Source organism: Schistocerca gregaria, chromosome 3 (assembly GCF_023897955.1).
Source record: "Schistocerca gregaria isolate iqSchGreg1 chromosome 3, iqSchGreg1.2, whole genome shotgun sequence".
NCBI classification, from domain to species: Eukaryota; Metazoa; Arthropoda; class Insecta; order Orthoptera; family Acrididae; genus Schistocerca; species Schistocerca gregaria.
The window spans coordinates 534,962,375-534,987,250 of NC_064922.1; the positions used below are offsets into that span (position 1 = coordinate 534,962,375).

Here is a 24,876-nt window from a genome sequence, read left to right on the forward strand (position 1 = left end):
TGGCATTGTGTCGGATACTGACAGATTTACTTTGATTATTTCTCAACTAGACTTGAGTGTTATTGAACAACTGGCCGATATTTTGACCCATCAATCGCATGCGTTTTTCAGGGAAACTGTGCTGCAGGGTTTCCTATTCCGGCAAAGGCACGGTTGCAGCGTACTGTAGATAGTGACGGTAACTATTGTCTGAACAATCATTAAAACTATTCTGGCTCCACAGGTTGCCTCAAAATGTACGGGCTGTCCTTTCTGCTTTCTCTGACTAGTCACAAGATGAACTCGCATGCAAAGTTGATTCTGTGGAAATTGCTTGTTCAATTATTTTCTGTGCTGTGACTAGTAAGGTTGTGGACGGCGGCCCCGTGCTAGCATCAGCATCTGCCGCGATCCCTGTATTTCACAGTGCACAGCCAATGCCGCGGTCCCAGAGCCATCTATGAACATACTGCTCAACGAATTGGCCAGGTTAAATGAACAGCTTGTGAGGAAGGATAGCAACAGTAGCAATGCTCGTGACTCCACCACACGCCACAATTCTTGGCGTTGGTACCACAGGTGTACTGGAAAATCTGCAAGACAAAGCGCCCGTCCTTGCAACTACCCAAATACTTTCAACGAGTGCCAGTAGGCCCATATAGGGAACGACAGGTTATTTACAACTTGAACGGAAACTGGATGGCATCACAAGAGTCAGTGGTCTTGAAAGGGATGCAGTCGTTGAGAAGGGAGTGAGGGATTGTAGCCTATCCCAGATGATATTCAATCTGCACTTGAGCAAGCAGTAACAGAAACCAAAGAGAAATTAGGAAAGGGAATTAAAGTTCAGGAAGAAGAAATAAAAAGTTTGAGCCTTGTTGATAAAATTTTAATTACATCAGAGACAGCACAGCTTTTGGAAAAGCAGTTGAATGGAATGGATGGGGTCTTGAAAATAGGTTATACGATGAACAGTAACGAAAGTAAATTATGGGTGATGGAAGGAAGTCAAATTAAATCAGGTGATGACATGGGAATTACATCAGGAAACAGGACACTAAAAGATGTAGATGTTTTGCTTTTCTGGGCAGAAAAATAAATGATGATTGCCGAAGAAGAGAGGATGTAAAATGTCAAATGATACCAGCAAGTAAATAATTTCTGAAGAAGAGGAGTTTGCTAACATCAAAGTATTTTCTAAAGATATTTATTTGAAGTGTAACCATGTATGGCTGTGAAACATGGACAATTGCTAATTCAGCCAAGAAGAAAATAGAAGCTTTTGAAGTATGGTGCTACAGCACAATTTTGAAGATTTGATGGGTAGAATGAATAACTAATGAGGAGTTGCTGACTTGAATTACAGAAAAAAGAAATTTTTTGCTACAATCTGGCTTAGAAAGGATCAACTACACATCACAACATCATGTGGGATCAAATAACTGAAGGTGTGGGAACGATATAGCCCGAAGCCACACCTTTCTCAAAACATGTTTTTTGTGTTAATTCAACTTCTATTCAATAGGGACACTACTGCAAAAATATTTTAACTTTCACTCACTAAATGGCATAGCAGTTGTTCTCATACACTGAGGAACTAGTCTTTTCCATGAGTAAAACAACACAAACACATAGTAAAATGCCACTTGCAAAGAAGAGGTTATTTCTATGCGTAGCTGAAAAAGAAGTTCTGAGCAAGAAATGGCTAGTTCTGATGAAGATTATTCATCCATTGGAAGCAGTTGTTGTCTGATGAATATTTACCAAAATTACATGGTAAGTTGAAAACACTTAATTTTTTAAACAATAAAAACATTGAGGCTTAGGTTTGTACTATATTGCAATGTTATTGCATAATTCTATTATTTACACACTAATTAAAATTTGTATGTGTGAATCATAAACAAATTACACTTCTCCTATTTATTACTGCTTTATTTGTAATAATTTTAATATTATAAGGCTATTTGTATAATATATTAACATATGTTATATATGTTATAGTGGCTTCGTCTTTCTCATTTGGAATATTTTGTTTGTCTTGGAATGCTGACAAATGTAAAAGGTCTCCAGAGGTATCATCTCTTAAAGCATCTAAAGACACACAAAAAGATGTACAAGCAATAGGAAAAGGGTAAAAAGTAAACACTGTAGAAAATTTGGTAGAGTGTACAAGTCTGATAATAAAGGACAAGCTATTGCTGCTAAACTTCTTGGTCCACAATGTACATGTAAAAACAAATGTTGGAGCAAAAGCCACAAATGGAGAGAGCAGATATTTCATTCTTTCAGGAATATGGGCAACTTCAAAGTAATTCCCTTCTCAGCAATATTAAGATGAAACAAGTGCAAAGGAGGTAACTATGATTAATGAAAATCAGAAATTAGATTTTTATATTGACTACATTTTTATAGATAAGATTATTATTCTGATTAACATTTCCTTTTTCTTTTCAGGTACCCAAAGAAAAGGAAAAGTGCAGTTTCATGTTGAATGTTAACTTTTCTGTGCTATATTAAGGTTAGTGGCTGTAATATTCTGGTATGCAGAAAAGCATAAATAAGTGTGCATGGGCTCCAGAACAATCAAGAATATCTTAAGAACTTACAGATATGCTTGTGTGATGGTCACTGCACTTCCCCAAAAGACGGAAGAGATACCTAAAGATTAAATTAATATTGCTTCCAGAAAAAATTCATAATTATGTTGCATTCTGTTTATTTATGTTTTTCTTTCTTTATGTCCCATATGCAGTCAAAAATTCACCATATTTCTCTGACCTGCTCATTTATCTTTAGTATGAACTTTTGTTTCCATGAAAAAAGGGAACCCATCACAAAAAATTTCACTAGAAGCAGTTCAGACAGTTCAAAACTTCATAAATAATAAACCAAAATATGCCAGTCATTACAGCTGCTCATAGAACCCCCAATAAAGTGACCATGTCATGTCAATATCTTCATTCTGTCAAGATGATTATTTGAAATATTGTGAAGTAAGAGATCCAAATTTCGAGATTTTTCAACAATGATTGTAATACTTGTTTTAAACTGAGTGAAAAAAAGGAAGAAAATGACACAGATAAATACGGGTTATATTGCTTGAAATATTGTAGTCATTGTCATTCTAAATTATGTAGTACGTTGGTGTTCACAATTTTGTAAACCTTCTCTTCTTTAAGTATGAGATAGGACAAAGAAAACCAATGTTATGTTACCCATCGATAATTTTTTTTTGTATTAATAATGTGTAAGTTTTTTCATGAAACATCAACGCATATATGTATATTAAGACATGGGGGAAATAAACTACTTTCGTTAGATACCCTGAAAAATTGATACACGATTTATGGATTTATTCCAACTTATAAATTTACATTTTGTGGCTGGCTTTAGATTGTATCTTCTCAACCCTTAAATTACCAATTTGGTAAGAGGGACAGTGACAAAGACTTGACCGCAGAAAGAAGGTTCAAATGGATGTAGGTTGCAAGAGGAACACAGAGATGAAGGGGCTTGCACAGGATAGACTACTGTGGAGAGCTGCATCAAACAAGTTCGTTGGACTAAGACTGCAAAAACAAAATAGAATAATTGATTTTCTGAAAACCTTCATAACAAATCGACTGGAGAACAGCATATCAGCAGAAGGGTATGCATCCAAAATAATTTCAACTTCAAATACATTATATACTCTAAATTTTGAAATGAAGATTGAGTCACTGGGGTATATCTTAATGGCAGTGCTACTTGATAAGAAAAATGAGTGATCATGATTTTAAAGAACTCTAATACATCAATGGATATCAGGCCCAGACCTGGAAGAGAGGGGGGGGGGGAGGGGGGAGGAGGAGGGAAGGATATGATAAACTGGGGTACCTGCCCTGGGAGGCAATTTCAGGGGATGCCAAATTCATACTTTTGAAGAAAAAAACCTTGTTTCATAATGCACCTAGCATCCAGCGCATGTTGATCTATTGGATATTCATATGATTTTGAAATGCATCCCTATCAGTTTTTGAACATGTTATAAGTTGATTTCTGAATGAATAATAAGTTGATTTTGGAATACATGCATAGTGTACATGATGTATCTGCCAGGTGAATCCCTGTCGCATCAAGAAACGAAATACTTTCCCACAGACAAAAGGGGACAGGGCTATACGAGATGAGCCAAATAAATCGCATTGTTATAAGTATTAGCAAAATCCACAGATTCAAACTACTCAGACTACCCGACTGGAAATAAATGACTAACAGGAATAGCAGGTAAGAAAGATTACATATTACCTTCTTGGTGTATCCAAGAAAATGAAATTTTAACAGAAAATTTTTGCCAGATTGCTACACTAAGGGCTAGTTGTACAGTCCCTGATTAGCAGCTGCTGACGTTCTATTCTTGGAATAGCATGGAAAACGCTTTGCACACACATGTAATAATGCCTAACCCGAGAATAATAACTAAACTGGTGATTATGGCAGGGTTAGTGAGATTGACAGGAGAATAAGTTTTGACAATGATAGGAATAGTTACAGAATTAATGATGACAAAATTGTTCGTTAGAATGAGGAAGGTTAAGAAAAAGGGACTTCACACAAATTATACAGAAGAATATGACGATTCCAAATTTTCATACTAATGCTGCTTTTCGATCTCAGGCTTGAGAAGCTGTATCATATGAATGAAAGGTGAAACTATTTCCTGGCATAATACTTTTTGCTTGTAATTGTTATAACAGAAACTTGATATTGGTACTTTATGAATTACATTCAGTCATGTTATTTATGTAAATGAGGTAGATAAAAATGACCATTTGTGTCAAAACAGTCTCACTTATTTGGCATCTGTTACAATTGCTGCAATATTGGAAAGACCAATTTCATTTTATTTGGCAGACAGTAACAAAACAGACGTAATCAAAATGAGGTACCACACCACTCTTCAGTGTTATTTGTATTAACAGTTTTTTCAGTATTTGACAATGACATTTTGATTTTTCATGTAGCAAAACATTTGGCGAACTTGGATGAGGTAATAGATTCCTTTGCAGAAAGGGAAGCACGCTGTGTAAAGCCGTAGCAAGATTAGAGAGAAAAAATGCTGGAACCTAAGGATTGAAGAAATGTGTACTGTCTCGCTTGTCTCTTGGCTTTATGTTTCCTATATTTAATTTCATATCATACAAAAGAGAAAGTTATTAGCTAATAGACAATTTCCTGAAGAGTTCTTATTCTCCTGGTCACAAATAATCCCACCCACTATTAATTGTGAGTTGCTTTCTTGAGGGGGGGGGGGGGGGGCAGGATATCAAATCGGCCAACTGGGTGTAGCAAAGACACCACAGGACATTTAAATTTTCACTGTCCTGAATATTGGTTTGATGGTTCCATTACAAAATATACACATTTGAATTCCACAGAGCAAAATACAGTGACGTGCAATAGAAGAATGCTGTGGGAAGAGAGGCACTGTACTTCGGCATACTGAAGACCAAACAACATGTCTTACATTTCCTCAAACATATATGTTTTGCATAACAAACTCTTCATAAAGATGTACACTACAAAATGAACATATTTGAGAAAAATTGCTCCCCCCCCCCCCCAAATTGTCTGTTGTCTTACCTCAAATGCTCTAGCAGACAGGGGTGTGGGTGTGGTAGTATCAAGTTTTTGCCCCAGTTTGGAAATATCAAAGATCTGTGAATGATGAGATAGTGAAAAACTCTGCCCTCACCCCAAGTACAAGCCTTGGGTATGTGCCTGCTCACACATCTGAACAAAATGTTATGGCAGAGAGGTACTACAGGATATTATTACAAAAAGCAAGATGTTAACCAATTGATGGAGGATTACGCAAAAGATATTGAGGGGAACTAGTTTTTGCAGCTGATTTTTTATCATCCACTTAAAGCAAACATATATAAACATGATAAGAAACACGCTGAAAGCATACTGGTAGAATATTTTGAAAACAGTAAGACATCTCTGCTGTTTCAATCCATTAACACAGTTAAAAAATGCAAGATACATGATATTAAGAGAAAATACAGTTTAGAAGAGTAATGAATTGCTGACAGCTGCATTTCTGAAAAGTCTCAGGAACCAAAAATATTTTTTCCCCTTCATAGATGGAGAAAGATGCTCAATTCAGCAAGCTAACCCAGAAATAGTTGAATCTGAAACTGTCATGAGACAAGTGATGACTCAAGAGGTATTTTGAGGTATTTTATCATGTCAAAGCAGTTCAGAAAGAACAAATTCATCTGAGGGAAATAATAGTTCTGCAGCCTCATAGTAATTTCATCAAACAATTAGATCACAAACAACTTCAAAATCAGCAAGAATGGAGAACTGTGCATCCTATTACCCTACAAATGCACAGAATTGAGATTTATTACCACCAGAAGAAGCTTTGCAAAGTAAAGAATAGCACAAATGGTTTCAGGCAACTAAAGCAGTCCTGCAGTCACATACTGGAAGTGAGAGATGGGAAAACAATTATTTCACCCTCAATTAAAAATGCAACAGACATGGATTTTCAAAACTAAGAAGTATCTTCAAAGGCACATAACCACCACAAAGAACTTCTAGTAGTTAAAAAATGTGCCCAGAGTTTAGATTCTGGAGAAACATGTCAGAATGCAATAATCCGTTACATGAATAAAATAACTGTTTGGATTTGCAGCTATATATGATCTATATGCTTTAAGACACTGTTAGGGAATGCCTGCAAGGTGATTTGAAAGAATACATTACTTTAAAATCTCAAAACATTATTTTCTTCTTAGAACTATTAAGACCAATGAAAGTCTTAAGAAAGGAGTTTATAGCTCAAGTGTCTGAGAATTGTACCAGATAGGACTAGAGACAATGTACACAAAGAAGTGCAGCACAGATGGTCGCTAGTTTGTTCAACTCATTGGAAAGCTTCGGCTACGTCCTAATTGGCGAACATCAAGCGAGCGAGTGAGCGAATGATTGATGACTGTTGCTTCTTGCATGACCAAAAGTCAATGTGAAGGAGATGTTCTGATTGGAGACTGAAGCCGCATGCCCAACTAACATTTGTTTTTTCATCCTGCCATAGCACTCTTACCGACAATTGCTTTTCAAATGTTCTAACAGGCAGTTTCCTGTTTAACTGGGTTGCAAAAGCATTAAGCCTGACTGGCAATGGAGAGAGCACAACTGGGCAAGTAGCAGGTGAGCATGAGCAAATAACATTCAGTTGTGTTTGTTTTGGATGCGCTAGTGCTCACATGCACGCTGTTGGCTGGCAGTCTTTCAGTGAACCATCAAAGTTTGGGCTCTCTCCACTTCAGTGCTAGCAGCCCAGAGAGTATTTGTCAGATGTTCAGCGAGTGATCTACTATTGTGATCAACATGAGTGGTATGAGTTATAAGAAGTTGGAAGATAATTTAATGATGATAATAGGAGAATATAGATATAAGTGATTCTGGGAGCCAAGAGATCCACAGCAGAAATTCCATAGAACAATATTTTTGCTAGAAAATTGCCTTAGTACTCAAAGATCCGACTGGGGATTTGAGAAAAACAGTATGTTCGTTTGATGCTTCCATCAGGTGGGAACAGAATGAATAACCATAAGCTTTGGTCTTTTGTTAAAAATTAACAGTACAATAAATTTCCCTGAAAGTGGACAAGTTACCTGTGATAGTGATTAAAATTATTAGTATAAAAAGAATCTGTTCATTCTCATTATTTATGTTCTTCATACCTATAATTACATGGCTTACATATTATTATTTTAGAACTTTTTGATGTACTGAGCGAATAAATAAAAATCTTTTCCCAGCAATCTTGCTGTCACTCCTCTAAGAAACAACATAGCAGATTTTCCCAATTACCATAAGATAGAGTCGGTGAAAGAAGATCCCTGGCAGCCTGCATCACTACTACCAGCTTTCAACTATTTAGAACAAATGGCTGCAGTTGAAAGCAACAGTCATCTATAGAGCTGTGAGAACACTATGGTGCTGCCATAGAGATGTGTATAAATCATGTTATGTGACTGATGGATGTATATGTGTGAAGCAGCTGAGTCAAACACACTGCAACCATCAGAAATTATCATTATCTTTTGCTGACTTTACTATAGTTCACATCAGTCGTTATTGTAAGTGGAAACTTGTGGAATGGCTTACCAAGCAGATGTGATTTTTTTGTTCAATTAAACATTTCCCATTTCCCGTTTTCCAGAACTGAGCCACAATGTTATCAAAAATCTTATAACAAAGATGATAAAATGATTAATGCATGGAAAATACCACCATCTTCATTCAAAGCACCAGAATCAAGTGGGTATTTTCTTCCAATATGCAAGAATGTTGGAAGCAGCCTTGACTGCATACACAGTCAAATTTATAATGAGAGCAGGCAAACAGTTACAAAATTCAAGTAATCAACAGGACTTGAGGAAAGAGTGCTTCTGACCTAAATAGAAAGCTAATATTTAGAACTAGAACCTTATTAATTTATTTTAGCAAAAGACATTACCCAGGAAACACTAGCATAATCATTAACTTAGCATGAATTACTCCAAATTAACAATAGTATAAAGCAGAACAAACAAAGGTTAGCATTCTACGTGTGTCAAAGTACAGAACACATTAAAAAACAATAATAAATAAAAATCTCAGTATGATTGTAATAGAACAAGAAAAAGAAAATACATGGAATAACCAGTTTTGTGAATGTTCATATGACTGAATCCTTGCCAATTTTATTAAATAAAATATTAAATATTACCAGTGCCTTAGTATTCTGCATGTACTGTATCTTATCTCCATGAAGTAGAGAGCTGTTTTCTTCCGGGTTGGTGTGCTGGTACAAGTTGTGTACCTGTCAGCTGTCTGTGATCTATTTTCACAGACTGAAATCCATTTACATTCATTGTTATAAAAAGAGCTGTACCTAGATGGAAACAACTGGTTCAGGGAAAACTGGATGGGTATGTTGCACACCATAAGCTATGCCAATGATTACTTTTGCATCGTTGGCTGGGCACTCAGGGAACACAGGTGTTATCATGGTGATAATATAAAGAGGGCTCCAAACAGCCATACCAGCCGGTATGACAGTGGGCAGCATAACTAGAGTATCACCTGAATATGCACAACGCCCATGAAACACATCTGACGGTGGGTTGATCAGCTGGACAAGTTCAAAAGGTGCCATGTTGTGGGGTTGTAGGAGAGTGGATGGTCCTACAGTCGTATTGTGCATTACATCAGTCACATAGACACTGTCATTGCCTGTTGTTGATGGCAAAGTATACAGGAAGGCAAGCATGGACAACATGTAGGATACGGATGTCCAACACGCGCCATATGGAGGGAGCACTGAAGGACTGTCTGTCACGCACTAGCATTGACAGGTGGCTGTGTGATGTAGGGCTCACAGCACGCCAATGATTATGACATCTGGCACTCACATACCCCCATAGCGTCACGATCGACTCCCCTGGTGTTGGCAATGGTAGACATCGAGCCCTGCAGACTGGTAGCAGGCCATCTTTAGTGATGAGTTATGTTTCTATCTTGGAAGTGACAACTGCATTGTCCATATCTGAATGCACAGAGGAGAGGACCACAAAGAGCAGTTATTGGTCTCCTATCACATAGCCCCTAGCCTGGTGTAATGATGTGGGGAGCATTATCCTATGGTGGGCATTTACTGCTGGTGTTCCTAATGGGCTCTGTGACTGCCGCATAGTACATGGATGAGTTTCCGCAAGCAGTAGCTCTGCTATTTGTTAATGCCCATGGCCACACCCTTTTCAACAGAACAACTCTCTTCCTCGTGCCACTGCCATCTCCTGAGCATGCCTTGCAGCTGTGGATACTGTGCCACAGCCAGCCAAATCACCCAATCTCTCCCTAATCAAAAATGTGTGGGATGCCATGGAGTGTGTCATCAGAATTCCTGCTCCACCCACCGGTTTGTAGGACCTGCATGCTTAGGTGCATGCGGCATGGAATGGAATACCACAGGACTACATCTGAGACCTGTAGATCCGTGCCACATGTCTTGAAACTTGTATTCACAATTGTGGTGGCCTGACGCCATACTAGCACAAACATTTTCTGGTCATGTAGCACAATACATACTTATTAAAAACAAAGATTCCAAGACTTACCAAGCGGGAAAGCGCCGGTAGACAGGCACAATAAAATAACACACACACACAAAATTTCTAGCTTTCGCAACCAACGGTTGCTTCTTAAGGAAAGAGGGAAGGAGAGGGAAAGACGAAAGGATGTGGGTTTTAAGGGAGAGGGTAAGGAGTCATTCCAATCCCTGGAGCAGAAAGACTTACCTTAGGGGGGAAAAAAGGATAGGTATATACTCGTGCACACACACACACACACACACACACACACACACACACACACACACACACACACACACACACACACACATCCATACATATACAGACTACATACTTATCATTCCATGTTGAAAGAGTAATCATTTCCTATGTGTGGTATAATTTACCTGCCTGTTAACAGTGATCACAGTCTGCCATGTACTTCTGGGTTCTTTTTTATGATGATGAGTGATCATACTCAAAGTGCTAATTCAGAAGGACAGCTATTGATCATCAATACGCTATGGACATTTACAAAGTTACATTGATGCATGCAATGTTTTCTATTTTCCAAATATCCTTTTAATTTTAATTTTTGCCCCTTTCTTTCTTTTGGGTGGCGGGAGCTTCTTGATCAGCCTTGTTATGCCCCTGAGTTGCATGTAAAAGTAGTGAGTGAGCAGAGCCAGTTGATTCCACAAGCAAGCTGTCTGGCACTACAGCTGGTAGAAGTATGCGTGTCCATCTTTTCAGTGCCTGTAGACAAGTGGCTTTAGGGTCAGAAAGTTCTGTGAAGGTGGCTGTGGTGCAGTTAGTTGATCAGTAGTTAGAATACTGGAACTCTGACAGTTCTGATTGAATGTGAACTAAGTGACAGTTACTATGAGAATCATACAGTAACCAATGTTGAATGTAAAAAGAATTTTTTTCATCCTCAGCCAGACAAGAGATCATAAACAACTGACTTATTCAATCCTTATTGATTGTGCACATAGCTATATCTTTATAATGTTGAACACACTTGCTGATGTTGACAAAGGAGAGGGGCAAAAGTGATCTACTTACTTATAGGCGCACCATATATAGTGAGCAAATCCTTGACATCAAGTTTATATTAAAAAAAAAATTAAGTTAGCTGTAATCCCACTGTTAGTAGTAGAAGTTCATAATGGGCAGTTTATAATTTCCAGGCTCTCCAGTGATGCAACACAACAGCATATTATGCACAATTATACCTTATAGTGCCAACAGCAAGTGCTGGTGTGCTTGGTGGTGTGTGTCTGCAGGCCGTTGTTCATTAATCAATACTAAGTCTCAACAAACTTTTTTTGAATATGGGTCCACAGCTGCTGTTGATTTTCTCGTAAAGGCTGTTCTTTATTTGGAAGGAAACACTTTATTTCATTATTGGCAATCAGCTAATTTCACCTTCCTTGAGCATTATCAAGATACATATCAACCAAAACTGTTATGCTTGCAGCACATTTTAATCAACACAGCAGTTTGATAACAGCAATGTGTGATGCCATCCTTAATAAGAATTCCACATATCCATATTGGGTACAGACACAACTACCGGAAATGTGATGCCCAACGTAAAATGAAAAATAGTACTACCCTTAAGAGAGTTTTGTCACTGTAACAGCACATAATGCGCAACAAATGTTTCAGTGTAACTATTTATCTGGAAACATACACAGTGTGATCAGCATCTTAAAATCAAATAAAAGACATGTCAACTTAGCAGCGCAACTGTACTGTCAAACATATGAATGACAACAATAATAACTGCTGCTCTTGAATCCTTTATGTTCAATAATGAAGACTGGAAGTTATTCTTTGCAGCACAGGACATGTGCATATATACATTATAGAGTATGCTACAAATAAAGTGAGAAAGTTGGTGAGTATTGCATGAATAAGGACAGCTAACAAAAAATTAAGTCACCCTCATTAGACTTCACACTAATACCGTATAACACCACCTCTAACCTCGATAAAGACCTCAATTCAGTAAAGAAGAGAGTACAGAGGTTTGTTCACGTATGCCTTATCTAGTTCAAGCCACTCAAAGACGATTTGATGCTGTAGAGTGACTAAATTGCAAGGATGTTGATTGCTGCATTTCTCCCAATGTCATAAACAGTTCTACGCAATTTCTATGGTATTGTGTTTGGCTGACTTAGCAGGCCAGCTGAGTTACGATAGAGTGGCTCAGTGTTCATCAAACTATAAATGTGTATGTGCAGTTCTGTGAACAAAGCTCTAGTCACCTTGAAAAAACAAAGTGGCCACAGTGTAATCATGATGAAAATGAATAAGAAAGGGCAAAACTTGGTTATCGAGAATGCTGAAATAAACATCCTAGTTCTTGTTCACAGTAACCCAAATGAGTTGATCCAAGTCATAGTAAGAAAATCACTTCCACGCCTGCACAGAACACCCTCTGACCTGAGCCAAAGCCTCCTAACACTGTGGCTTAAGTGCCTCATTGGACCATCACTGTGATCAATGCCTAGCATTATTTGAAAACAGAGAAAATCATAACTTATCAGACACACACTACACATAGTCCCTTTTCTGTGTTGCTTGATCTACTGAAGACATGCACTGTTATGTGTTGCTGTGAGCAATGACTTTTTGAAAGGTGCGCAACTCCAAATGTACAATGCATTCAGTTCTTTTTGTAATGTTTGCTCAAAAATGCTTTAAGATGGACCTCCACTCGCGGACAGCAACAATCCCTGTCTGGTTTCAAATCAATTGTGGTACACTATTCCTCGTAGACAGACATGTACAACAAGCCAGACTTACAGACAACAAAATCAGGCAACTACATTCTAGGTGTGGTCTGTCACTCTATCATGTCTCCATATCATCCCATCTTACTGTGCTGGTTCCATACAACTGACTGACACATGCACAGTGCATCACTGCCACGACTTGTGTCAGCTGTAATGGGTCATGTAACAATGTGGTACTAGTTGCATACCATCTACATTGTTCCAAAGTGACCACTATGTTCTTTTAAGAATTTAAGGTGGTGATTAGTATTTTGTCCAGTGATATCATGAATACTTATTCTGTATATTAACACTGAAACAATTGCCAGCATCTAAAACAGATGTGAAAGAGTGAAGCACAATTGAAAATAGTAACTATGTCTAGGTTTAATGACAGTTACGTGGTTAGAAAATGATCTTCAGACAAAAGGAATCCCAAAGCATATAATATTATATTAAGAGTAATGAGGAGAAGAGTTGACTCTTCACAAATCCTTTCTTTAAAAGAGTAGTCTTGACAAATATGTAAACAAAGACCAACACTTTTAGTCTCAAAGGTTCTAAGAAATGCTTCAGGAGCACAAAGAGATTTGCATGTACACCATCCACACTGTGCACTGAATTATCACATTCAAATACTGCAAGGGAAATAGTTCATAAACACTTAAAAGGTAGCTTTTTTTAAAAATACAGTTAAATACCGAAGGTTTCCTCAAGCATATTTACTATCATCAAACATTTCATTTAAGGCACTGACTGTCAAACACAAAATGGAATGAATACCAATGTTTATTATTTAACTCACAAATATTGATGGAATCTTATGACAACAGAGCAGTTCTCCATCACCTTGGTAAGTCTGATAGACTGCTTTCCAATGTCTTCAGCCCAGAGTTCAAAAACTTCACTAAACTTGCTTTCAGTAAACAATGTGGTATGGTCATCCACAATTACCAGACCACCATAAAATGGAATGATAGTTACATCTGCCCACACTGTGATATTACAACAGGTATTTTTGGTTTATTATTGGGGCCTGTAGGGACATTTTCAATCTTACGCATTACTAGTAGTCCATCAATCACACGACCAAAAACAACATGTTTACCATCAAGGAAATTACATTTGGCACATGTAATAAAAAACTGACATCCATTTGTGTCTTTTCCACTGTTTGCCTGAAAGAGATTGACAAGACAATTAATAACAAATGTGAAATGCATGGTACCACTTTATATTAAAATGTCACATAATAAATAAGAATAATAACAGACTCCCAACTGTTCACTCTTCTGCAATGGCCTTTTCTTTCAAGTTACAAGTTTCACAGCAATTGTGGAAATTTTATTAATCCTTTTTTGATCACTTGTTTTCACCAACATAAACCAAACTTTTATTTAATTATTTTCTAAATTATTTTGATGTCACATTTCTCTGATATACGAGGGTTGGAACTTTAACAGTGGCAACTATTTATTTACAGCTCGTGCAAAATAGATAAATGTTTCAAAGTTTTACTGACCTTCAAAGTAGTCACCAGCATTGTGTATAACATATTGCCAGAGATGTGGAAGTTGTAGGATACTCTTAGCAGTGCCAGTTGTGTTGACAGTTCAAGCAGCGTGGTCTATAGCCTGACGAATTTGTAGCAGCTCTGAAGCGAATGCCATGAGCGTTTCCTTCAGTTTAGAAATCAAGTTAAATTCATGAGGGCATAGGTCGTGGGAGTGCAGCAGGTGGTATATCACTTAGCAGCCCCATCAGTCAAACAAATCACTAGCAGGTTGCACTGTACGTGCTTGAGCACTGTCCTGCATAATGATGGTCAGGTCCTACAGAAAGTGTCATCACTTCTTATGTTCCAAAACTGAACAGCATAGAGACAGAGACACTTTCTGCCGGACCTACCCATCATTTTGCAGGACAATGCTCAAGCACATAAAGTGCAAGCTGTTACTGATTTGTTTGACTGATGGGGCTGCTAAGGGCTATACCACCTACTGCACTCCCTTGACTTAAGCTCTTGTAAGTTCAACTCGATTTCTAAACTGAAGTAAACACTTCACGGCATTCGCTTCAGAACTGCTACAAGTAGTTGGGCAATAGACGGCGCCGCTCAAACTGTCGACACAACTGGCACTGCTCAGAGTATCCTATGACCTCCATATCACTGGCAACAGGTTACACACAATTCTGGTGACTACTTTGGCGGTCAGTAAAACTTTGAAACGTGTATCTATTTTGTACGAACTGTAAATAATAGTTGTCACTATTAAAGTTTCAACCACCATATTAGTCTTTCCACTTATGATTTAGAATCATCATATTAATTTCTGCTGTAATGAAATAAAGACAGAAAGAAGTAAACATCAGCTCAGAAAGTGGCGTCAGAGCTACAATGCTGAATGTGTAACAATACAGCACTCTCAAGCAAAGTGTTCCACAAATACTGTCATGAAGGAGAGCCTTCAGGAAAGTGGAAAAAGTCAAGTCATACATTAACAGATAGAAGTAATTACTGCAAACTATTTCTGTGACATACGCTGATGCTATATTATGACTAGTGCTAATCAACTCGCACACATAATTATGGGAATTAATTTTAGTTGACATTACATATGTATATTAAGAGAAAGTAACTACTCTGATAAAAGATACTGCCTCTCCTCTAAGAATACTCAACCACTGTTCTTTAAGTTTTAATTTTATACTTCAAACAACACATTTATGTAACTTTACACAGAACACTATCAGCTGGTTATATGCTGCCTAAGTCCATTTCTGTTTAACACAAACATTAGAACTGACCAGACCTTACATCCCTGATTCTAATAATTCTGAAAAACTGTAAAATGAGTTGTTTTTTAATATCTAGGGTTTTCAGTTTCCTGCCTTACGTCTTCTAACAACCTGTTACAGTCTTTTACATCACAATATAAATCTCCATTCTGAGCACTACAGAGGGATTCACATTTTATAAGGAAATGGTTGTGAATAGCACTGTTCATCAACCACAAATGCCATTAGAGAATAAGGAAAGTTCTGGCAGAATGTAAATAATTTTGGAGTAATGGAGACCACTCACCAAACAGCAAAAGCATTGAGTTGTAGACCAGTACGGACAAAAGAGAAATAAAAATTGCTTGCTTTCAAAAAAAAAAAAAAAAAAAAAAAAAAAAAAAAAAAAAAAAAAATGCTTTGATGAAGCTGAGAGACACTCCCTCTCCACACAAACGTGTACTAGGGTGGAGAGGGGGTTGTGTCGGCTCGAGTGGATAGAGTAAGAGGCCTAAGCAGGAAGAGGGGTGGGGGGATGGGTAGCTAGTGGCTTGGTAAGAGGCGGCAGGTTTGCTGTCTAGGAATGCGGGATGGAGGAGTGACAGACGGACGCATAGGCTACACATGTGATATGTGGGTATTGGAACCAGTGCGATGTGGTGTATGATGATGATGATGATGATGTGGAGGTGTGGACTGAGAGGGGATGACAAGACAGAGGAAGGTGAAACTGTTTGATAGGGGGCACGGTGACGTGGGTTAATGGTTTATATATGAGTTGTTTAAATGATTCATATGGTGGAGCCACCTCAACTTCTTATCTAGCAGAGTGCCTAAATGAAGATGAATTCCTGGACCTGTTGAATGGAAAGAATACCCTACCAAGCATGGAATATACACACAATATAAACTAAAGAAAGACAAAACTACCACATTGATAAGCAATAAAAATGGGCCAGCAACAAAATTCACTTAAAAATGGAAACCACATAGTGTGCAAAGTAAAAGGAATTCTCCTTCAGGAGCAAAAAACACAAAATGAATAAAGCAAGGAGGAAACCAGCAGGAGACTTGCACATGCACAACGAGTATGCCTCATTAAAAGAAGTCAACTAATATCACACTTAGGCCTTAATCTGAGAAATATTTACTGAGAACGTAAGTCTGGAGCATAGAACTTTATGGAAGTGAGTCCTGACTGCGGAGGAAAAAAGAGAAGAGAATTGAAGCATTTGACCTGTGCTACAAAAGCATGTTGAAAATTAAGTGCACTGACAAGATAAGTAATGTCATCCATAGAAGTGATGAGGAATACACAAACTAAAAGATGGGACAAGATAACAGGACTTCTTCTTTTTTAAGATTTCAGGGAGCAATATAGTCATCATATGATTAAGAATTAAGGTGTTTGCTGTGAGCCAGCTTTAAGACTGTTAAATTATTCTCCTGACTGTGTCAGGTACATATGTTTTTGCATCTTTTATCAGTATACTTCTGCCTTCAAAAACCACCACAGTTCTGACAAGTCATCCTACGTCCTAGGTTTAGGTCATACTATAGGTCATAAACAGAAGCTAGCCACGCACTGAACCTTGGGACACTTGATATTTAATGTTTCCCTGATTTGGTTGTAGTCTTGCTCCTTTGATACCTCTTTTTTTTGTGAGATCTGTTTGCCATTTTTAAGATGTGGCTCCATCTGTGGCACAGTCCTGTGTTTTTACACATACCATTTGAGTTTCGCTAGTTTAACTTTATGACCTACACAATAAAAGGCTTTAGAAACACACACAAAATGCTACCACAAAAGGTTTTGTTTGTTAGTTCTACCAGGACTGAGTTTATTACCACATATACTGACTTCTCAATACAGACACTGTTGTTAAAAGGTTATCTCAAAAAGGTGGCTAAACATTCTGTTTTAAGCCACTTTTTCAAAATAAAATTGAGAAAATGATGAGGGAGATGGGTCTATAATTAAAAGTCACTTGTTTAAGCACTCTTTTATAGGTGGGAGTTACTACTGCATAACTCAGTCTTTTAGGAATTAGACCCTGAATCATCAACTGGAGGCTAATTCAAAGCAGACACTACAAAGTAAAAACATGACTTTATTTCTACAGTCATTGCTATACAGTGACCTAATGGGTTCATGAAGTCTTTTACAGTTGATCTGGAAAAACTGATGTTTGATGGAGTATTTGTACCCATATGTTTCTTAATTCTTGGTACCATATCAAGGTTTTGGACTGCTACACAAAAACATGTTCCATACATAAGTGAGTACTGGAATATAATATGCTCCGTGTAACACCTGTTTGCTTGGTGGTGGTACATCTTTGCTCCAGACCAGGTTTCTTACACTTCGCAGGAATCCATGTGTTTGCTCTGCTCTTTCACTTATCTCTTTATTATCCCTCCTATTGTCTTGTATTATGCATCCCATGCACTGGATACTTCCCACTTTCTGTAGTATGTGCCTTCTGGTACTTATATCGACTGGTATTCTTATCTTATTCCTCCTTTTAATCAAATTTCAATCCATACTGTACCACCACTTCTTCCCATACATTTAGCCTTTCTTGTACCTCTCCTGCTCCATTTTCCCACACCATTATATCATCTGCAAACACAATTGGTTTCATATTTTCATCTCCAATTCACGTTGTCACTCCTGCCATTCTCTCATCCACTATAACAAAAAGTAGAGGGCACAATTTACTTCTTTGCTCCAGCCCATTTTTCTGTCTGAACCAGTCTCTCTTCTGTAGTCCATTTTTACACAACTCACACTTCTTTGATACATTCCCTTTAGTCTTCTCCCAATAGCCTTCCACACTTACCTTTTACAAATCTTGCTTCTCTTCATACTATCATAAGCTTTCTCAGTGACCAGTAACACCATTACTAAATTTTCGCCATATTCACAGTGTGTCTCTTGGAGCTGCTTATACCAAAAATTAGACCCACTATTGTTTCCCAGTCTAAAACTGTACTGTTCCTATCACTGTTCTCCAACTACTATTTTCACGATCTTCTCAAATACCTTGGCGGTATGACACTTCAGGGTAAATCCCCTACAATTTTGGCATAGTTTCTTCCATCCCTTCTCAAAGGCTGGCACTCTGATTTTTTCTTTCTTTTCTCCCCCCCCCCCCCCCCCCCAGGTGTTCCTCCTTTCCGTATGTTCTCATCACCCCACTGAGCCACCACAGCACTCCAACAGTGGCAGATCCTCTTACCATCTCCAAATTTGCTTCATCAAGTCTAGGTACTGTGCCTCCTTTCATGGGCTTTATTGCTTCCTCTAGCTCTGTCCAGGTTTGGTCCAGCTCGAAATTCTCTACAGTCCCTAACTACTCATTTTCTTCTTCCATATTTCTGTTAGGGTTTAGTAACTCTTCCACATATTGCTCCCTTATCGCCTTGAGTACCTTCACCTCAATGGCTTCCTTTCCTTCTTTACTGATCAGGCTGACATTTTCCATCATGCCTCTGTTCTTAGCCTTACACATTCCATACAGTACGGGGTGGGGGGACACAAATAAAAGAGGGCCAGAGAACACAGTTCCAGGCTACAGAGAAACACAGCAAACAAAAGGAAATACAGTACTATTCTGATGACAGCACATGCTGAAAGCGACCATCATTCATGTCTTGGCATTTCTGGCCCTGATGGAAGGAACTATAAGTCTTTTCTTTCTCGTTAATGCTGGCACTCATCTGAGCCACTTTTACTTGCCCCATCCTGTATTTGTTCTCCTTGCTGTCTTCTTCCATCATTTTTGTCTACTCTTCCATCCATTTCCTCTCCTCCCCTATTAAAATTCCTTTATTCACCAACTTCCTCATCATCTCCTCCTCCTCCTTCTTCTTCTAAGTGTAGTCTCTTCTTTCTTCCTCTGTTCTCTTTTGAAATCATATCTGGAGTACTTTGGTTTTCTTTGCCATTTCCTCCCTTACACTATCATTGCAACATAAAGTTTCTTTCCACCTTTTTTCGTACTCGTTCTTTCACATTTTTCCTGCTGCTTCCATCACCACTGTTTTGAACTTTCTTCTTTACTCCTCTAAATGTCCATTTCTTGATATGCCGCTCCTTACTATTTTCTGAAATTCTATAAATTTCTTTTATTTTGTCTTCTAGACCTTGCATTATTTGTCGCATTCTGATAATGTGTTTTCATGAGCCGGCTGAGCCGGCTGAGGTGGCCAAGTGGTTCTAGGCGTTTCAGTCCGGAACCATGCGACTGCTACGGTCGCAGGTTCGAATCCTGCCTCGGGCATGGATGTGTGTGATGTCCTTAGGTTAGTTAGATTTAAGTAGTTCAAGTTCTAGGGGACTGATGACCTCAGCTGTTAAGTCCCATAGTGCTCAGAGCCATTTGAACCATTTTTTTGTGTTTATGAGTTGTTGCAACTCGCGGCATGGCTTGCTTTTGTGCAAGTTACCACCACTTACTATTAAAAAACAAAAGAGAGGAATTGTCTCATTAGCGAAACAATGGCAAGAGACTGCTATTTGTTGTTACTTACACTGCTGCTTTCTTCCATAATGATCAACAAGACAACAAGAACAAAATAATAGACTGCGTATGATAGAAGATGTTCTGAACGAGAGTTTAGCGAAAAATTTTCTCCGTTTGAAAATCTTTGCAGACACCTCTTTAGTACATTACATTCTGCACAGAAATTAGAGTCATCTTAGATTTAAAAATCTAGTCAATTGCCATGCTTCATTTCTGACTACCACTATTAGGCATAAGAATGATATGAATATAAACATGACATAATTTGTATCTTCTTCTGCGTTTGCTGTTTTCTCACTGAAGTTTCGTAGTCTATTAGGCAAACTGGATTTAAATGAAATAGCAGCAAACAAGAAAAAATACATGGCAAAATGTTTATATTCGTATTATTCTTATGGTGAAGAGAATACTGCATGTGATTCACAATACATAAAAGTTCCTAAAGCAACCATCTCTTCTCACAGGTGGGAAAAAATTCACAATGTAGAGTTGGCCATATTGACAAACATCCCAAACAGTCTGGCCAGTCGGATTTTTGTAGTACATTGAAATGCTGCTACATTCGAAGATGGCCATTCAGAATTTGTATTTACTTCGTTGGATAATGTATGAAAATGCAGTGGTCGAAACTCGGGGCGGAGAAAAAAAGCTCAACTTCCACTTTTTTTTTTAAGTTTATTTACTGACGCAGAGGTTTTGGCACCAGTATTCATCTTTGTGCCTGTAAAGCATGCCTGTGTAGTGCTACATATATTCGATGGCAGAACTTAGTTGTGGTGGAACCTACCAACATTTTGCAAAACTTCAGCTTACTTTGCACTCGGTTCTAAGCTGCAGGTGGCTTTTTGGATTACAAAAGCAGGAAAAAAGTGCGGCTTAGATTCGAGTAAATACGGTAATGTGTAATCCAACTCTTCTTCAAAACTCCACACTCTGAATTTTTTGTAACACTCTCACTTTCACTACACTATCCCGTGATGAAATGTGCCCCTCTTTGTTGGATCTTCTCTTCAGGGTGAGTGAAGAGGAAAGGTACATGATTTGAGGGGGTGATAGTATTAGTGATTCTGAACAAAACACTATATGAATGTGTGCCATATTCCAAATGTTTCTGAGATAGATGTAATGTAACTTTTGTACATTTTCCTGAATAACTCAAAAACTGCTCCTCCAGTGAAAATACATTGCAGTACAAATTTAAAGTACATTAAATTTCCTACAAAATAGGTTCCATTAAATTTTTTAAGAACTAATAGTTTGCACAGAGAGAGCATTAGAATATTGAAAATCTTGCACAATGTGCTTGCACTGTATTTCTGTAGGCCACTTTGAGGTAGTTTCCCAACTCGACTGACCACAAGTGTCCTATAACAAATCGTTCGTCTCAGCTTCCATGACAATACTGTGGTATTTTGTAAACAACATCAATACCTGAGAGACACAGAAAATAAATAACAATGTACATTAAATGTGTCCTATCTCAGAAAACATTTGAAATAGGGCATGTGTCCATATGGAGTTTTTTTGTTTAGAATCATTAATATTATCATTCGTCAAAGCACGTACATTTCCTCCTGATTCACCCTGTATATCTTCTGTTAAATGTATTTGGTATGAGTCCCAAACTGATGAACAATACCAAAAAAATTGGTCGAACAGATGTTTTATACGTCATTTCTTTCATAGATGTGTCCTAGTAACATATTATGTAGTCTACCACAGATTTACTTGACAAGTCACAGACATATGAAGTTACCTTATGCCTCTCCTTCTTTTTAAACCTGGTCTAGCTGACTCTTAGTCCATTCCTTTTAAAAAGTCTAATAGTTTTCATTCTTCCTTGTCCATCCTTCGTCACTCTTCTACTGCCAATATTTTCTCATACCATTCTCTTTCCTTACCCATTTGTGCAATAGATCTTTGGCATTATCATAATATTCTATCCAGTTAGTTGTTTCTGCATTTAGTCTTCACAGTCCTCCTCAACTTGAGATACCTGCATATACCTGCAGAATTTCCAAACCTTTCCCTTTCACTTCAGCCTTCATCGTCCAGTCACTTATTCCCTTCACCTCCTCTTTCAGTCCTCCTCTCATATCTACTGCTACTCCATGTCTTCCTTCTTCCTCATTCCCACACCAGCACAGCCTACATCCACTCCTTGATTCTCTCTTTCCTTTACCCTTCAATCTGGTTTCTGACAATTCTAGACTATCCAATCTCCTCCTATTCACCAAGTCCATCATTTCTTTCATCTTCCCTGTCAGCAACTGTATATTCAATCTGTAAAATCTTAGTCCCTGGGAATAACTGGGTCTTATTCCATTATATCCATTCTTTTAGAGGCTTGTTCCTTGTCTCAAACAATGTTTTTTACCCAGTACTGGATTGCTGGGTTCACCTTAGATGGATTTGCTATCAAGAATTTCCTCTCCATCCTTTCTGGTCCATGGGAGATTTTTTATTTCCCTCGTACACCTCAACAGCATTTGAGGATAATTATTAATGTGACTATAAAGTTTCAAATTACATAGAAACCAAAGGTGACTTTCTTACACTACATCTGCTTGATAACAGATGGTGTGAGCTGCCTTTACCTACTCACTACGTGAATTGTATCACTTAATGAGAAAGCAAGAAGCAAATTACAGCACTTGTTGTTATGAAAATGTACTATGAGTGAATTAGTTCAAATTCCAATGTAATTTTAACCTGAAATGATATCAGCACACATTCATTACATTTTCCTTGTTGTCCTATTGAAGCAATAACAAGAATAATAGTGAAAATACATCAATTTATTATGTATGTAATAAGCAAATGAAAACTGAAAAGAATGATTGCTGTATACGGGTAAACATTTCTAGTTATGCAAGTCTTTTAGTTCCAAAGAACAATTAATGTTTATTAGTAGCTTTCATAAAGTTTTGTTTTGGAACATTGAATTGATTTAGAATTTAATTGAAACCAAGATTACGAAATGCTGTTTATGCCTTCTTTGCTCACCCGTGAGAGACAAATAAATCTGTGGCACCATTAAATCCTGTTTAGTATTGATCCATTTTTTTTGTACAATAGTTTGCAATGTAGTATTATTTTAAAGGTAATATGTTTTTATATCTGAAGTTTCTTTTGTTGTGATATTACCAAAATGAAAATTCATTTCAGAAAAATATAAATTACAAAGAAAGTATTGCTAATAATAGAAACAATAGATGCATCAGTTACTCTTGATGTGGGGTTTGAGTGAACTGCCACATCTTTACCACCTTCCTCAACTTACATTATGAAGGATCTACTACATTTGAAAACCTCTTGTGGATATTTCTATTTTTAAATGTGTCTGTTGGTAGTACTTGGATTTTTACCTCATGAAGGCAATTAGTAAGACACCAGGATATGATACGAAGCTCATTGTTTGAGATGTCAAAGCTGAAGTCTGAAGGGAGACCATTTGGAGGGGCAAAGCTGTGATAAAAAGCTTAAACAATGAAAGTAACAAGAATAGAGGAACAATACTTCACTGGGCACATGCAGCAAACTTCAAAATTATGAGCACATACCTTCCTCAGGCGGACATTCACAAGGCAACATGGATATCACCAAATTGTAGAACAAAAAAACCAAACAGGCCTTATCCTGGTAGACCAATGACATAACAGAAGTGTAAAGAACATGAAAACCATAAGAGGAGTCGAGGAAGGCACTGGCTACTATTTAGTCATGACAGAGGTACAACAATGAATAGCTACAGAAAAGCCAAAGGGGGGAAAGAGCATAAGAAAATGAAAGCCTGACACAGACCAATTTGAAAAATAATGAAAAGGCACGGAAATTTGTCATTATGCTTAAAAAAAGATTTTGAGTTTCTAAAACTGGAAGACAACTTTTTTTAAAGTGGAAGGAGCAGCAGAAATATGTGGAAAAAGAAGGAAGAAAAATTACTTGCTCTCAAAAGAATGTGAACAAAAAATGAAAGAAAGAAAGATTCCATAAAAGCAAAGAAGCATATGAAAATGCTAACAAGGAAACCAAAAATCTTCTCAGAAGGAAAAACAGAGAGCATGTGGAAAGTAACTAAAAGGACAAAAGAGGATAAAACTGCTTGGAATGCAACATATTTTCACAGGTGACTTAGGTTTTTTGAAAGAACCAAACATACATAAATTTGGAAGGAATATTTTGAGGAACCTATAAATGTCAAAGATGGAAGTACAGAGATGGAGGAACTAAATGAATATTATAATGTAGAGCCCTTGGTTCAACAACGAAAGAGACAGCAGAAGCAATCCAAATACTAAAAAGCAACAAAGCTCCAGGGAGAGATAGAATAACAGCTGAAGTTCAGGGAAGAGAGACAATTCTGAAACAAGTACACTAAATTGTGACCAACATTTGAAATGAGGAAAGAATGCCAGCTGAGTGGAAAGGAGCAGTCACAGTACCAATTTATAAAAAGAGTGATAAGAAAGATTGCAGAAATTATAGAGGCATCTGATTAATTAGTGCAGTCCACATAGTGTTCTCCAAGATTTTCCAGAAAAGATTGGAACTGCATTTGAAAGAGGCAGTAGATGAGAAACAAGTGGGATTTATGAAGAAACGATCCACCATTTATCAGATACTTGTATGGAAGGAAGCTGTATGAAAATACTGAGGGTACAAGTACACAATGGTAATACTGTTTGTTGA

At 37.6% G+C, this 24,876-nt stretch overlaps 1 protein-coding gene across 1 annotated transcript in view; it reads right to left on the minus strand.

The window, feature by feature from the left end:
* Positions 1 to 13,584: 13,584 nt before the first annotated feature.
* LOC126356139 (peptidyl-prolyl cis-trans isomerase H) overlaps positions 13,585 to 24,876 on the minus strand; it is a 46,602-nt gene continuing 35,310 nt past the window's right edge. The window contains exon 4 of the mRNA XM_050006851.1: positions 13,585 to 14,055. Within this exon, the coding sequence (XP_049862808.1) occupies positions 13,858 to 14,055 (198 nt within the window). The 3' untranslated portion in view covers positions 13,585 to 13,857. The remainder of the gene's footprint in view (positions 14,056 to 24,876) is intronic.